This window comes from Saccopteryx bilineata, chromosome 1 (genome assembly GCF_036850765.1).
Source record: "Saccopteryx bilineata isolate mSacBil1 chromosome 1, mSacBil1_pri_phased_curated, whole genome shotgun sequence".
Classification (NCBI taxonomy): Eukaryota; Metazoa; Chordata; class Mammalia; order Chiroptera; family Emballonuridae; genus Saccopteryx; species Saccopteryx bilineata.
The window spans coordinates 213,440,272-213,456,563 of record NC_089490.1 but is presented as its reverse complement, the minus strand read 5'-3'; the positions used below and the strand labels follow the sequence as shown (position 1 = coordinate 213,456,563).

Sequence of the window (16,292 nt, the reverse complement as noted above, 5' to 3'; positions counted from 1 at the left end):
ACAACCCTGCCTGCTTACAGCCTGTCCCCCACACCCAATGCAAACTATAAGCAAGCAAACCTATATATCTAAGTAATCTTCTTCTCCATAAATTGGCCTAAGGTTGCAGAGATGGGTGACAGTGTCTGGTGGACCCGCACTTTCATCCTGAAACTGGCATATCATTCCAAGTTTGACATTTCCTGTGAAGCTCAGACCATGACAACCAGTTCTGATATTTCTCTTTTATTTGGGGATGGTTGGAAAGAAGGAAGAAGCCAGATTTATTTGTGTCACTAAATTTCTCTTCAGACTTTTCCTCTGTTGTACCTGTGAAATAAAGAACATGTCAGTTAATAAGCAGCCTTACACAATGACAAAGACGATTTTCTAGTCAGATTGCACCACTAATTTTTGCAGAGATTTTAGTCCTCCTAGAAGGAAGGTGTATTTACTTAGTTAACTATACTGTTTGTCTCTCAGGTTAAATATGTTAAAAACAGGTGACAGAGCTACAGAACGACATAAGTTGAAGAGCAGAAACTATAGAAATACTGGACTGGGCAGTTATTCATTTGGCAACTCAGCTGCCCGATCTGTAAAGGACTAGATAAAACCAAACAAACTTGTTAGGTTGTTGTAAGGCATAAAGCTATCATATAATAAGGCCATCAAAGTTCAGTGACTTGCAGGGAAATGAAATCAAGTAATGATCCCACAAATGAGAAATGAAAGGTCGTGTTGAATCTGGATATTTTTGGAAGACATACATATAAAATATTAAACTCATTTGGTTTAAAAATTTAATTCAACAATTGTCTAATATTATCAATAATGTTCAGCCAATATTTACAGTTCACATATATTTGATTTTTATGGTCTAAAATGGGGAAGAAGAGAGGAAGAAAGTGAAAGGGAGAGAAGATGTCAGATGAGCCCCAAGGTCAAAATTTAACCACTATGGATTAAAGAGCCCTCCAGCTTAGAGACTCCTAGGTCATATGACTGCTCCCCTTTCTCCCTACACAAAGTGGGAGAGTTAGTTCCCTATATCAATCTGCTGAACAGCCAACGGAACTTTCTAAGCCGCACTGAGCTTTCTTTAGTTTTCTGTTCTTCTTCCTTCTCCTCCTTCTTCTGACTCATTCTTTCATTCAGCAAGTGTTCTTTGAATGCAATTTAGGTGTTTGTTCTAAATATTGGAGTTCTAGCAAAGAATTAGTTAAAGTTTCTGTCTTCATGGATATTAAATAGTCAATAGAATCAATAAAAAATAAATTGTTATATAATATAATCTCAGGTAGTGACAGGAGCTATGAAGAAAAATAAACTAGGGTGAGGTGATAGAGACTGATGGGAAGAAAGGGTCCTTCAATGTTCATTACTTGTAAACTCTCATATGACCAGGCGATCTGAATCACACTAACATTGTGTTTAAGTGTCCAGGCTCTGAAATCGAACTGCTGAGTTTAAATACTAGCTTTATCATCTACTGCATTTGGTATCTTAGATAAATTACTTATTCTTCATGCTTCAGTTGCCTCATTTGTAAAAAGGGGTGATAATCACAACTACCTCAAAGTGCTTTAAAGATAAAGTGAAAATATGTATCATTTTCAGTATTGTTCCTGGCCCATTAGCATTAGTAATGTTGCTCAGTTATAGTTTTGTTGCCCTAAAAATAAAAGACCCAAGTGAGAGGCAACAAACCTTTATTTGAAATTAAAAAGAGTAGTTATTCTGGAAGCACTGATACAGGCAGAAACCAAAATAGTGTTCTGACTTAACAAATGAAAAATAAATGATGTAATTTTTATTAAAGAAATGAAATAAAAACTCTTCTATTGCCAAAAATTCTTACTTAAATAATTGGTAGAATTGATGATTAACAATAATCATTTATATTCTCATAAAGAGCATAAGCTAAGAAAATTATGGTTAAGTTTTCTATATTAATTAAATAAAGCAGCTTTTGGTTGTTGTAATAGCTGTGTTTGTTATCTGTAACTCATTCAGACACACACTAGAAGCAATTCAAACAGAAATGGGAGAGACCATGGAATTTTAAGTACTAACTTACTTTGTCATGTTGACCATGACTTGCTTTCTTCTTTCCTGAAATGCCATCTGAAGAGTCCTTTTGTGCATCTGAACCAATGAGTGGAAGGGATCTTAGACTAGTGGGGCTTTGGACCTGGAAGCCATAAATAAAGAGTAAGACATAGTAAAGTGATTATTTCTGTGATGTGAATTCAGGAGTGGGGGATAGGGAGTGAGAAGTTTCAATGGCTTTAAAATATACCCCCGCTCACAGTTGCCCACCATTCATTCTTAATAATTAATTTACCCTTAACATCATCTGTAGCTTAAGTATTTAATATTTGTTAAAATGAAGTTTTTTTGAGGAAGAAGGAACATTTTAAGAAATAATAGGATTAAGTTGAAACATTTTATCTTCAGTTTATTATTCTTGGTTAATTAATTAGTTCTTTTTCTTTTATCTTTTTAAATTATTTTTAAGTCTTTTTAAGTGAGAGGAGAGGAGATAATGAGACAGACTCCTGTATGTGCCCTGACCAGGATCCACCTGGCAATTCCTGTTTTGGGCAGATGCTCGAATCAATTGAGTTATTCTTAGTGCCTAAGGCTTATGCACTTGGACCTACTGAGTCACCCACATGAAGGAAAAACACATGAAGGAAAATGGTTTGATCATTGGCCCCAGAGCTTGGGGCCAATGATCAAACCAACTGGGCCTCTGGCTGAGAGAGGGGAAGAGAGAGAGAAGGGGAAGAGGGAGGGGTAGGGAAATTGATGCTGCTTCTCTTATGTGCCCTGACTGGGGAGCAAACCCAGGACATCCATATTCCAGACTGATGCTCTACCCACTGAGCAAACTTGCCAGGGCCTTAAAAATTTTATCTATTGAATTTTGTTTTTAGAAAACAAATAGAGAGAGAGGAAGTGGGAGAATCAGGAAGCATGAACTCATAGTAGTTGCTTCTCATATGTGCCTTGACCAGGCAAGCCCAGGGTTTTAAACCAGTGACCTCAGCATTCCAGGTTGACACTCTATCTACTGTGCCACCACAGACATTATCTGGAATGGAGATTTGAAGGATGAATAAGAATTTGGAGGGAGACAGGAGTGAATGGATTAAGGGCAGAGGGGCGGCACAGGCAAAGTCACAGAAGAAAGAAGAATAATGATCTTGAGGAACAGTAAGTAATTTAGCATAGCTGGAGTGTAGAGTACATGGGAGGATGCGGTAGAAATGAGGTCCTACAGTTCAGGCAGAGGCTAGACCATGAAAGTTTTGGATTCCAGGATAAAAGCATTTGGATTTTATCCTGTAGGTAATAAAGAACTAGAGTAAAGTTTGAAACAGTTTCCTGTAGTGTTGTTCAACATGGAAGACCAGAGATCAGTGATCAAGGCCATTGACACATGGAACTGGAGACTCTTCTGGGATGGAACCCAGCATGTTCATGAAAGCCTCAGTTAGCCCATTATGTGATTTTCTCCAGCCTGGCTTGGTAGCCCAGAGTTAGATTCTCTATTGTTTTGTAACCATGCTAGTCATCGAAACAGTTAACTCACCCTATATATCGGCAGAGAACCAAACACAATCCCCGCCTCTTTGTTTCCAGTTTTGAAACCTTCCAAGGTATGTTTTCGGGTCTGAAAAACAGAGGTGTGCATGTTTAATAAAAAGAACTCATTCTCTAAGTGGCAGAATTCCCGGGCTCAAGTTCTGACTGTGACACTTAAAGCTGCATGACCTTAGGTAAGTTTTTGCTCTATTTAATATTTATGATGATCAAATGAGATCATATATATAAGAAGGTGCTACTCAAATGTAGGATTCAGTGGCACTGTATTGTTACTGTTAGCACGTCAGAAAGAAATGAACAGAAGTGAATAGAGAAATAATGCACAATTGGTGATTGAAAGGAATGGGCAAACAAGATTGCTGGTCAAAATCAGAGATTCCTCAGTGAAAGGTATTTTAACTCAATGTTAGCATAAAACCTTTTACTTTACCAAGCAATTGAGAAAATGAAGAAGAGGCCAACCCTTATAATATTTGGGGGCATTTAATTACACTGTTCACAAAAATAAGGGGATATTTTATCACTTCATATTCATTTTGAAGTATCCCCTCATTTTTGTGAGCAGTATATTTTAAGAGTTTTCCTAGAGACTTTGTCGAATTTGTTTCAGTTAAATTGTTTTCTATAAATTCTTTCTATTGTTCAAATTGGAAGAGAATATTAAAACCAAATACCAATCTTTATTACGTGGGTTTTGTGCTATATCAATCCTGTTCAACAACATTGAGCATCTGTTACATGCCATACATGTATCTTGGCCCATGAAGAGCTTATGATTAGTGGTGGGGGGTAGGTTGCAAAGGTCAGTATATAAATAATTCTAGTTCAGTGTAGAACATGGTCATTGAATGTGGTAATTGAATATGAAGCCTAGACAGACTGGGGGTTTGGGGGCACATAGATGAACAGTTACTGAGTACCTACAATGTATTTGGTACACATTTTCTCATTTACTTATGAAAACTCTTTGAAGACTTTTCAGATGTAGATAGAGATAAAATAATATTTCTTGGGTTAAACCTAATTTTGATACATTCCCATCCAGTGCCTCTGTGCTTGTCACCCTTCTGTGAGAAGCTACCTGAACTACATTTGGACAGAAAGGTTTGGAAATTGCTTCATTTGGAAAATGTTAAATATTTACTAAGTATGGAGTTGATATTGTAAAAGAATTATTACAGAATGAATATTCGTGGGCCACAGGTCTGTTTTACAAATTGGAACAATGCTCACCACTTTGAGGCTCACAGCGAACCATTCTTTGGCCTCAGCCTTTTACCAACCCTCAAGGTAATGATTGGCCTGAATTTTGTGCTTTTATTTCTCTTGCTTTTTTTTTTTTACATAATTTTAACTTATATTCTTTTTTGTCAAAACAATAATTATAGTTAATTAATCTCAGACTTTAGTAGCCTAAAGACTCATGCTATATTCATTCTTAAAAAGGGTTAGAAATAAAATCAAATTCTGCATGGAAGAAAACTGTGTCTATCTGTGGTAAGCAGAGTAATGACAGCCAAAGATTTCTGCACCCTACTCCCCCCAACCCTCAATTTGGGAATTTATTGCTTCACTTGGCATAAGTGACTTTGAAGATGTGAATAAGGTTAAGAATTTTGAGATGGATTATCCAGGTGGGCCCAATCTCATCAGAGGATTCCATAAAAGCAGAGAACCTTCTCTGTTGTGTCAGTCATGGGACCTCAGAAGACTGGTCAGAAGGGTGCAACATTTCTGACTATGAAACTGAAAGAAGGTGGCCACAAACTAAGAACAGGAGCTTCTCCCCTACAGCCTGCAGAACAGGAATTCGGCACTGGTAACACCTCAATTTTAGCCCAGTGATACCCAGGTCAGACTTTTGACTTACAGAACAGTAAAACAATTAATTTGTGTTGTCTAAACCAGTGTTTTGTTTTGTTTAAACAAGTGTTTTTCAACCATTGGTCCACAGACTGATCCACCAAAAATTTTGTGCTGGTCTTTGAAACAGTTAATCACCCTAATGTTGTATAAAGATTATAGACCCAATGATCTTAGTCAAATTTGCTTTTGGTCAGTGTAGTTTCTGCCTTAGTGGTCCCCAAAATAATTCTCTTTTTTTATCGGTCCCAAAGTGTAAAAAGGTTGAAACCACTGTTTAAACCATTAAGTTTGTAGTAATTTTTAACAGCAGCAACAGAAAACTACTACACTGTACGCATCTCAATTCAGGAAAGTAAAGTTTTGTTTATTTTTTTGTTTGTTTCTGAGAGAGAAGAAGGGAGAGAAAAAGAGAAGCATTAACTCGTTGTTCCACTTAGTTTTACACCCATTGCAAAATATCAATTGCTTATAATAATATTAGGTTCAAGCTGATGCCCCCAGCATTAAGCTGGTGACCCTAGGATGGAGCTGGCAACCCCAGGTTCTAACCAGCAACCTCAAAGCTCTAGGGCAACACTCTATCCACTGTGCCACTGGCCAGGGTTTGTTTGTTTTCTTCAAAGTTACCTTGGAGGAAGAAAGAGACTTGAAAAACTTAAAATCATGGTCCACTTTAAAGGCCTTGGGAGGGGTATGTTTGAAAAGCAAAGACATTGAGCTCATATCCTTCCATCTGCATATAAAGAGACAAGAAAACCTGCTAAGTACATGCCCACACCTTTTATTCTCAGTCCACTAAACAAGTACATCTTATATCGGTTTTTCTTTTGGTCCTCAAATTCTCTGCCTCACATGGTACCAGCTCTAATGATGCTACTCTGAACTTAAGTCTTATTCCATTTGGCTTCCTGGATTCCTCTCCAGGTAAACCAGAGATTTCTACTAGGCCTGAGCATTCCATGTAGTCAAGTTCATTAATAGTTATTGGAAAAAGTACTGTGCAGTAGGGATGAGAAAACCTTCAGTCCAAAACCAGTGTTTGATATTTGTGTGACTCAGGGAAGCTTACACTGTAGTTAAAACTTACTCATACATGTATTTAAAAAGCCATAACTAAGCATTCAAAACATTTGTTAAAGAATAAATACTCTGACAGGCATCTCAGACTACATCCTGTCCAAAACGCAGCTCACCTTCTGTAGGGCCAGTAGCTGTGGCCGCCGTCACAGCTGCCTGGCCTGTGCAGGTTCCCATTAGATTCAGATAGATCAAAGAGAAAAAATGGAGCCAAGAAATGGTGGGCCATTGTCTTTATTTCTAGCCTCGCACTGGGCAAGCGAGTAAAAACAAACACACAGGCACCAAACCTATTCACACATTCTCCAGTTCCACAACCAGGAGAATCTTTCCTGAGTTTTCCTAGAATCAAAGACCCCATCAGGTCAGCAGAACTCACAAAGCCCCTCATCTCTGTTCCCCTTCAGCACCGGCCATCTTTTTCTGCCTGCTTCCTCTACAACAATGTGGTCTCTGCCAAAATGGCCTCCTAGCTCCTCCTTTCTCCTTCTCAAAACTTTTTGGTGTGAAAGCCCTCCTCCAGCACACATTAGCATAACCAAGCCCTTTTCCAAGCAGGAAGGTAATTAGCTGTATCCTGTGGGAGCATGATCACATGAGCAGTGGCCATTTTTAACAAAGTAAGCATAAAAATCACATTTTATAAACTTATTTGCCCAACACCTTCTTTCTCTTTCTCTCTCTCTTTTTTATTTTATTGATTTTTAGAGAGAGGGAGGGAGAGAGCAGGAGAGAGATAGGAACATCTGTTCTTGTATATGCCTGGATTGGGAGGTCGAACTGGCGACCTCTGCACTTTGGGACGATGCTCTAACCAACTGAGCTATCATGCCAGGACTTCTTTATCTTTATTTTTGTATTGGTCTCAGGTGTACAGCTTAGTGGTTAGACAATCATACACTATACACTATCTTTTTCTTCAGACATGCTTTTCCTCTTGTGTATTTTGTCATAGTGACTCAGTAAAGTTTAGAATATTTATGTTGATCCATAATAAAAGCTCTTTATGCTTTAGTCTCTATAGACTGTATTATAATCATTTAATTCTTGTCAGCTCTCTAAAGGAAATCAATGGTCTTACCTTTTCTGGTCAAATACCAGAGGATACTGATATTTTTGTTTATTCTCTGTCAACTTGCTTTCATCCTTTATTTCTAGGGGATACTCATTAACATCACAAGGCAAAATCAAATCACTTTTCTGTGATAGGTCAAAGGGCCTTCGTTGTCCAAAATATCCACAGTAATGACCATTGTGGGCATGCCAAAGCCTGGGGAAAAGTGAAGGTAGGGAGAACAAAAAAACTGGAATTCAGTGGAAGTTATTCTTCTGTTCACGATCAGATTTTTGTTGGTCTGTCAAGAATTTTAAACTTTGGGTCTAGGACTCTTCCTATTAAATATATGGAGCTAATCATAACATAAATATTTTTATCAGAATTCTAATCTACATTTTCTTTGTTTACCGCTTTTTGGTACCAGGGTAATATTGGCCCTGTAAAATGTGTTATGAAGCATGTGATTTTTGGGTGAGTTTGGAAAGGATAGATATCAAGTCTTCTTTGAATATTTGATAGTATTCACCAGTAAAGCCAGCTGATCCTAGACTTTTCTTCTTTTGAAGGTGTGTGTGTGGGGGGGTTAATTACTGTTTTAATTTCTTTACTAATTACCAACCTATTCAGGTTTTCTAGTTCCTGATGATTCAATCTAAGAAAGTTTTATTATTCTAAGAATTTGTTCATTTCTTCTCAGTTGTCTAATTTGGTGGCATGTAGGCATTCATAATATTCTTTTTTAATCCTTTCTATTTCTGGGTAATAGTTGTGAATTATTTTATTTATTTTAAACTCTTTAATATACTTTGAAACCTCTCTTACCTCTCTCGATGTTACCTAGCTTTATTTCCATAGAGCAGTGGTCCCCAACCTTTGGGCCACGGACCGGTACTGGTCCGTGGGCCATTTGGTACCAGTCCACAGAGAATGAATAAATAACTTACATTATTTTTGTTTTACTTATATTTAAGTCTGAACGATGTTTTATTTTTTAAAAATGACCAGATTCCCTCTGTTACGTCTGTCTAAGACTCACTCTTGATGCTTGTCTTGGTCACATGATACATTTATCTGTCCCACCCTAAAGGCCGGCCCGTGAAAATCTTTTCTGACATTAAACCAGTCCTGTGGCCCAAAAAAGGTTGGGGACCACTGCCATAGAGGACAATTTATTATCATACTTTTAAGACTTTTTATTATTATTATTTTTTATGGTTTTATTTATTGGTTTTAGAGAGAGGAGAGACAGAGAGAGAGAGAATGGGAGATGTAGGAGGAATGGGAAGCATCAACTCATAGTAGTTGCTTCTCCTATGTGCTTTGACCAGGCAAACTCAGGGTTTCAAACCAGCAACCTCAGGATTTCAGGTTGATGCTTTATCCACTGCACCACTACGGGTCAGGCACTTTTAAGAAATTTTAATATGCAGCAATTTGTTTCAATAAATGTCATGACATTTATTTCCTATTCATATATATATTTGTTTTTAGCATTTTGGGTATGTGTATTTAACATTATATAGGCAATTAAAAACAGGAAGTACTTGTACATTATATTGATTATAGTTAATAATACTTATACAACACATTTGAAAGTTGCTAAGAGAATAGATCTTCAAAGTCCTCATCACAAGAAAAAAAATTTGTCTCCCTCACTTCCTGTCTGTCTCTCCCTGTCTACTATCCCAACCCTCTCTCTCTCCCTCTCTCTCTCTCTCTCTCTCTCTCTCTCAAAAAAAATTGTAACTATGTATGATGGATGTTAACTAGACTTGATGCTAACTAATTGTGATCATTTTGCAATATATAAAAATATTGAATCATTATGTTGCACACATATAACTATTGTTATATGTAAATTATACCTTAATCAAAAAAAAAGAAAGAAAGAAAGAAACGTAATCCTGAAGGGAGGCTCTCTAGAGAATGTAACTGACCACAGTGCTCATGTAAATCATTTCAGTGTGTTCCAATTGCAGCACTGTGCTAACCCTTCTGAATCAAATGAGACAGCTATGACAGAAAGCAAAAAGTAGGCTTTGAAAATTCAATCACATTATTGCTGAATCAATGAGCCCTCTTTCACTTTTCTCAATATTAGCATTTCTTTTCTATGACTTCTCTATGACTTAGGATACTATCCTCTTTCAGTGGTGTTCCCTGGGCCTGGGCTTATCTCTCTAAGCTGTCCACCTTGTTTAGTTCTTTGAAATCAGTCTATTAAACACACTTTTGGAAAGTATTTATTATCCATTCAAATGTAGATGAGCATGGCATCTCACTCCTTGGGCATAGAAAGAATTTCAAATTAATATCTATGTTCTCAAAGTTGTTTTGTGTCCCCCTCCCTTTATTTGTTGGTTTCTTTATTTTAGTCAGTTAATCAAGATTGCATTTAGGGTATGTACTTAAACTTCAGCTTTTTTTTTTTTTTTTTAATAAACTTTTATTAATGGTAATGGGATGACATTAATAAATCAGGGTACATATATTCAAAGAAAACATGTCTAGGTTATTTTGTCATCAAATTATGTTGCAAACCCCTCGCCCAAAGTCAGATTGTCCTCCGTCACCCTCCATCTAGTTCTCTGTGCCCCTCCCCCTCCCCTTAACTCTCTCCCTCCCTCCCTCCCATGTCCTCCCTCCCCGCCCACCCTTGGTAACCACCACACTCTTGTCCATGACTCTTAGTCTCATTTTTATGTTCCACCAATGTATGGAATCATGTAGTTCTTGTTTTTTTCTGATTTACTTATTTCACTCCTTATAATGTTATCAAGATCCCACCATTTTGCTGTAAATGATCTGATGTCATCATTTCTTATGGCTGAGTAGTATTCCATAGTGTATATGTGCCACATCTTCTTTATCCAGTCTTCTATTGAAGGGCTTTTTGGTTGTTTCCATGTCTTGGCCACTGTGAACAGTGCTGCAATGAACATGGGGCTACATGTGTCTTCACGTATCAATGTTTCTGAGGTTTTGGGGTATATACCCAGTAGAGGGATTGCTGGGTCATAAGGTAGTTCTATTTGCAGTTTTTTGAGGAACCACCATACTTTCCTCCATAATGGTTGTACTACTTTACAGTCCCACCAACAGTGAATGAGGGTTCCTTTTTCTCCACAGCCTCTCCAACATTTGCTATTACCCGTCTTGTTGATAATAGCTAATCTAACAGGAGTGAGGTGGTATCTCATTGTAGTTTTGATTTGCATTTCTCTAATAACTAATGAAGCTGAGCATCTTTTCATATATCTGTTGGCCATTTGTATCTCTTCCTGGGAGAAGTGTCTGTTCATGTCCTCTTCCCATTTTTTTATTGGATTGTTTGTATGTTTGTTGTTGAGTTTTATGAGTTCTTTGTAAATTTTGGATATTAGGCCCTTATCTGAGCTGTCGTTTGAAAATATCAGTTCCCATATAGTTGGCTGTCTGTTTATTTTGATATCAGTTTCTCTTGCTGAGCAAAAACTTTTAATTCTGATGTAGTCCCATTCATTTATCTTTGCCTTCACTTCTCTTGCCATTGGAGTCAAGTTCATAAAATGTTCTTTAAAACCCAGGTCCATGATTTTAGTACCTATGTCTTCTTCTATGTACTTTATTGTTTCAGGTCTTATATTTAGGTCTTTGATCCATTTTGAATTAATTTTAGTACACGGGGACAGGCTGTAGTCGAGTTTCATTCTTTTGCATGTGGCTTTCCAGTTTTCCCAACACCATTTGTTGAAGAGGCTTTCTTTTCTCCATTGTGTGTTGTTGGCCCCTTTATCAAAGATTATTTGACCATATATATGTGGTTTTATTTCTGGGCTTTCTATTCTGTTCCATTGGTCTGAGTGTCTATTTTTTTGCCAATACCATGCTGTTTTGATTATTGTGGCCCTATAATATAGTTTAAAGTCAGGTATTGTAATGCCCCCAGCTTCATTCTTTTTCCTTAGGATTGTTTTGGCTATTCGGGGTTTTTTATAGTTCCATATAAATCTGATGATTTTTTGTTCCATTTCTTTAAAAAATCTTATAGGGATTTTGATGGGAATTGCATTAAATTTGTATATTGCTTTGGGTAATATGGCCATTTTGATTATATTTATTCTTCCTATCCAAGAACAAGGAATATTTTTCCATCTCATTGTATCTTTTTCGATTTCCCTTAACAATGCTTTGTAATTTTCATTATATAGGTCCTTTACGTTCTTTGTTATGTTTATTCCTAGGTATTTTATTTTTTTTGTTGCAATCGTGAAGGGGATTATTTTTTTGAGTTCGTTTTCTAATATTTCATTGTTGGCATATAGAAAGGCTATGGACTTTTGTATGTTAATTTTGTATCCTGCGACCTTACTATATTGGTTTATTGTTTCTAATAATCTTTTTGTGGAGTCCTTCGGGTTTTCGATGTATAGGATCATATCATCAGCAAAAAGTGATAGCTTTACTTCTTCTTTTCCGATATGGATGCCTTTTATTTCTTTGTCTTGTCTGATTGCTCTGGCCAGAACTTCTAGCACCACGTTGAATAAGAGTGGAGAGAGTGGACAACCCTGTCTTGTTCCTGATTTAAGGTAGAAAGTCCTCAGTTTTATGCCGTTTAATAGGATGTTGGCTGATGGTTTATCATATATGGCCTTTATCATGTTGAGATATTTTCCTTCTATACCCATTTTTTTGAGAGCCTTAAACATAAAATTGTGTTGTATTTTGTCAAAAGCCTTTTCTGCATCTATTGATAAGATCATGTGGTTTTTGTTCTTTGTTTTGTTGATATGGTGTATTACGTTAACCATTTTGCGTATGTTGAACCATCCTTGAGATTCTGGGATGAATCCCACTTGATCATGATGTATTATTTTTTTAATATGTTGTTGTATTCGGTTTGCCAGTATTTTGTTTAGTATTTTAGCATCTGTATTCATTAGAGATATTGGTCTGTAGTTTTCTTTCTTTGTGCCATCCTTGCCAGGTTTTGGTATGAGGGTTATGTTGGCCTCATAAAATGTGTTTGGAAATATTGCTTCTTCTTCAATTTTTTGGAAGACTTTGAGTAGAATAGGAACCAAGTCTTCTTTGAATGTTTGATAGAATTCACTAGTATAACCGTCTGGGCCTGGACTTTTATTTTTGGGGAGATTTTTAATAGTTTTTTCTATTTCCTCCCTGCTGATTGGTCTGTTTAGGCTTTCTGCTTCTTCATGACTCAGTCTAGGAAGGTTGTATTGTTCTAGGAATTTATCCATTTCTTCTAGGTTGTTGTATTTGGTGGCATATAATTTTTCATAGTATTCTACAATAATTCTTTGTATTTCTATGATGTCTGTGGTGATCTCTCCTCTTTCATTTTGGATTTTATTTATTTGAGTCCTGTGTCTTTTTTCCTTGGTGAGTCTTGCCAAGGGTTTGTCAATTTTGTTAATCTTTTCAAAGAACCAGCTCCTTGTTTTATTGATTTTTTCTATAGTTTTTCTGTTCTCTATTTCATTTATTTCTGCTCTGATTTTTATTATCTCCTTTCTTCGGCTGGTTTTGGGTTGTCTTTGTTCTTCTTTTTCTAGTTCCTTAAGGTGTGAAGTTAAGTGGTTTACTTCGGCTCTCTCTTGTTTGTTCATATAGGCCTGAAGTGATATGAACTTTCCTCTTATTACTGCTTTTGCTGCATCCCAGAGATTCTGATATGTCGTATTTTCATTTTCATTTGTCTGTATATATCTTTTGATTTCTGCACTTATTTCTTCTTTGACCCATTCCTTTTTTAGAAGTATGTTGTTTAGTTTCCACATTTTTGTGGGTTTTTCCCCCTCTTTTTTGCAGTTGAATTCTAGTTTCAAGGCTTTATGATCAGAAAATATGCTTGGTACAATTTCAATTTTTCTAAATTTGCTGATATTGTCTTTGTGGCCCAACATATGGTCAATTCTTGAGAATGTTCCATGTACACTAGAGAAAAATGTATACTCTGTCGCTTTGGGATGAAGTGTCCTGTAGATATCTATCATATCCAGGTGTTCTAGTATTTCGTTTAAGGCCACTATATCTTTATTGATTCTCTGTTTGGATGACCGATCTAGAGCCGTCAGCGGTGTATTGAGGTCTCCAAGTATGATTGTATTTTTGTTAGTTTTTGTTTTAAGGTCAATAAGTAGCTGTCTTATATATTTTGGTGCTCCTTGGTTTGGTGCATATATATTAAGGATTGTTATGTCTTCTTGATTCAACTTCCCCTTAATCATTATGAAATGACCATTTTTGTCTCTGAGTACTTTTTCTGTCTTGTAGTCAGCATTATTAGATATGAGTATTGCTACGCCTGCTTTTTTTTGGGTGTTGTTTGCTTGGAGTATTGTTTTCCAGCCTTTCACTTTGAATTTGTTTTTATCCTTGTTGCTTAGATGTGTTTCTTGTAGGCAGCATATAGTTGGATTTTCTTTTTTAATCCATTCTGCTACTCTGTGTCTTTTTATTGGTAAGTTTAATCCATTTACATTTAGTGTAATTATTGACACTTGTGGGTTCCCTACTGCCATTTTATAAATTGCTTTCTGTTAGTTTTGTATCTAGTTTGATTCTTCTTTTTTGTTTTTCTATCATTTGTTTTTGTTTGTTTGTGTTCCATACTTCTTTCTTCTGTTGCTACCTTTTTTAAGTCAAGTGTTTTTGTGGTGGTTTTTTTAAGGGTGGTTACCATTAAGTAATGAAAAGGGTACCTACCATATTCATTGTAGTACCCTATCTTATAAGTATTTCTGCACTTCATCATCCTTTGCTACTGTTAATCTCCATCCTCTCCCCCCTTTTTTTCCTTTGTTGTCACAGTTTAAGTTTGGTTTTATTGTGTTCTTGGTGGAGCTGTTACTTGTGGTGTTGTTTTCTTTTGTTCTTTGAATCTGGTTGGAAAACCCCCCTTAGTATTTCCTGGAGTGGGGGCTTTCTGTTGATAAATTCTCTCATCTTTTCTGTATTTGTGAATGTTTTTATATCTCCTTCATACTTGAAGGATAGCTTTGATGGGTATAGTATTCTTGGCTGAAAGTTCCTCTCTTTCAGGGCTTTAAATATTGGGATCCACTCTCTTCTAGCTTGTAGAGTTTCTGCTGAGAAATCTGATGATAATCTAATAGGCCTTCCTTTATATGTTGTACTCTTCTTTTCCCTGGCTGCCTTGAGAATTTTTTCTTTGTCATTGGTTTGTGTCATCTTTATTATGATGTGCCTTGGAGTGGGTTTGTTGGGGTTAAGAAAACTTGGTGTTCTGTTTGCTTCTTGAATTTGAGGCTTTAGTTCCTTCCACAGGCTTGGGAAGTTCTCGTCTATTATTTGTTTGAGTATATTCTCCATTCCATTTTCTTTCTCTTCTCCCTCTGATATACCTATTATTCTTATGTTATTCTTTCTGATCGAGTCAGACAATTCCTGTAGGGTCAGCTTTTTTTTTTAAGTGAGAGAAGGGGAGACAGAGAGACAGACTCCAGCAGGCACTCCCACCAGGATCCATCCTACAAGCCCCTACTGACAATGCTCTGCCCACCTTGGGCCATTGTTTGGCAACTGAGCCATTTTTAGCCAGTGAAACTGAAGCTCAATGAGCCATCCTCAGTGCCTGGGGGCCAACTCCCTGGAACCAATAGAGATATGGCTTCAGGAGGGGCAGAGAAAGAAAGAGAGAGAAAGAGAAAGGGAGGAGGGTGCAGAAGCAGATAATTGCTTCTCCTGTGTGCCCTGACCAGAATCGAACCCAGGAATTCCACACACAGGGCTGATGCTCTACCACTGAACCAACTAGCCAGGGAAAACTTCAGCTTACTAATTTTTTTCTCTCACACTTAAAACCCTGAGTTCACAATATGGATATCCATACCTTACTGAGCCATCGATAGAGGCAGTGAGCACCAAATGCTTGTCTTCTACGTAGATTATATGAAGAACTCCTAATGAATGAGCACGCCAAGCAAGCAGCTGCTTGAATTTCTAGATGGCAAAAATAAAGCATAAACCTTGGAATAAGTACAACTGTGAGCCAAAAACTCTTAATTATTAGGTAGCCCAGCTAATGAGTAAACAGTGTGGCCATATGTGTAAGGTGTTGATGCCCCCACCCCAATTAGCTCTTTTCTTCCTTGTGGAGGTACCAAGAATTTCATTTTTATATATTTGTTAATCTACACAGATCCCTGGAAGAGAATGTACCTTCTGTCTTTAGCAACTTATCATTTAATCAAGGATTAAGAATTCATTTAGTTGAAAATTACTAGACAATTAGATGCAAGAATAGCCTTAGAGTAAAGGTTGTGAGGGATGCAAAAAGAATATAATCAGGAGCAGGAGGAAGCAGAGTTGAAAAGTGGAGAGTAAAGGGGAGATTGGCAAAAGACTTTTCCTATTTTCAAATTTTATCCAGATACAGCCCTGGCTATTTTATTCTTTTCTTGGTGGTGGTTGAGAAGCACGTTATACATAGTAATGATATACTACAAGGAATTAATTAACAAAAGAAATGGGCCCAGCTCATTTTCTTTCAAAGACATCATGAAGCTTAATTGGTATGTTCTTTTAAAATGTGGCTTATTCTCAAGTTCAGAGCTCCTACAGGGGCCACAGAAAAATTTATAAATTATGTGAACTAGAGTATTAACCAGGAGCTTGCTCTGCAGTCACATTCACACTGAGTCTGTTCTCTTTATCACTGATGAACACAGAT

The 16,292-nt window shown here is 36.9% G+C and overlaps 1 protein-coding gene across 1 annotated transcript in view; it reads right to left on the bottom strand.

The window, feature by feature from the left end:
* Window positions 1-225: 225 nt before the first annotated feature.
* Window positions 226-16,292, bottom strand: part of WDR64 (WD repeat domain 64) — a 93,319-nt gene continuing 77,252 nt past the window's right edge. Inside the window, exons 23-28 of the mRNA XM_066253486.1 lie at window positions 15,453-15,562; window positions 7,619-7,807; window positions 6,088-6,193; window positions 3,581-3,661; window positions 2,060-2,173; window positions 226-309 (exon numbers count right to left, since the gene is read on the bottom strand). Of these exons, the coding sequence (XP_066109583.1) occupies window positions 226-309; window positions 2,060-2,173; window positions 3,581-3,661; window positions 6,088-6,193; window positions 7,619-7,807; window positions 15,453-15,562 (684 nt within the window). The remainder of the gene's footprint in view (window positions 310-2,059; window positions 2,174-3,580; window positions 3,662-6,087; window positions 6,194-7,618; window positions 7,808-15,452; window positions 15,563-16,292) is intronic.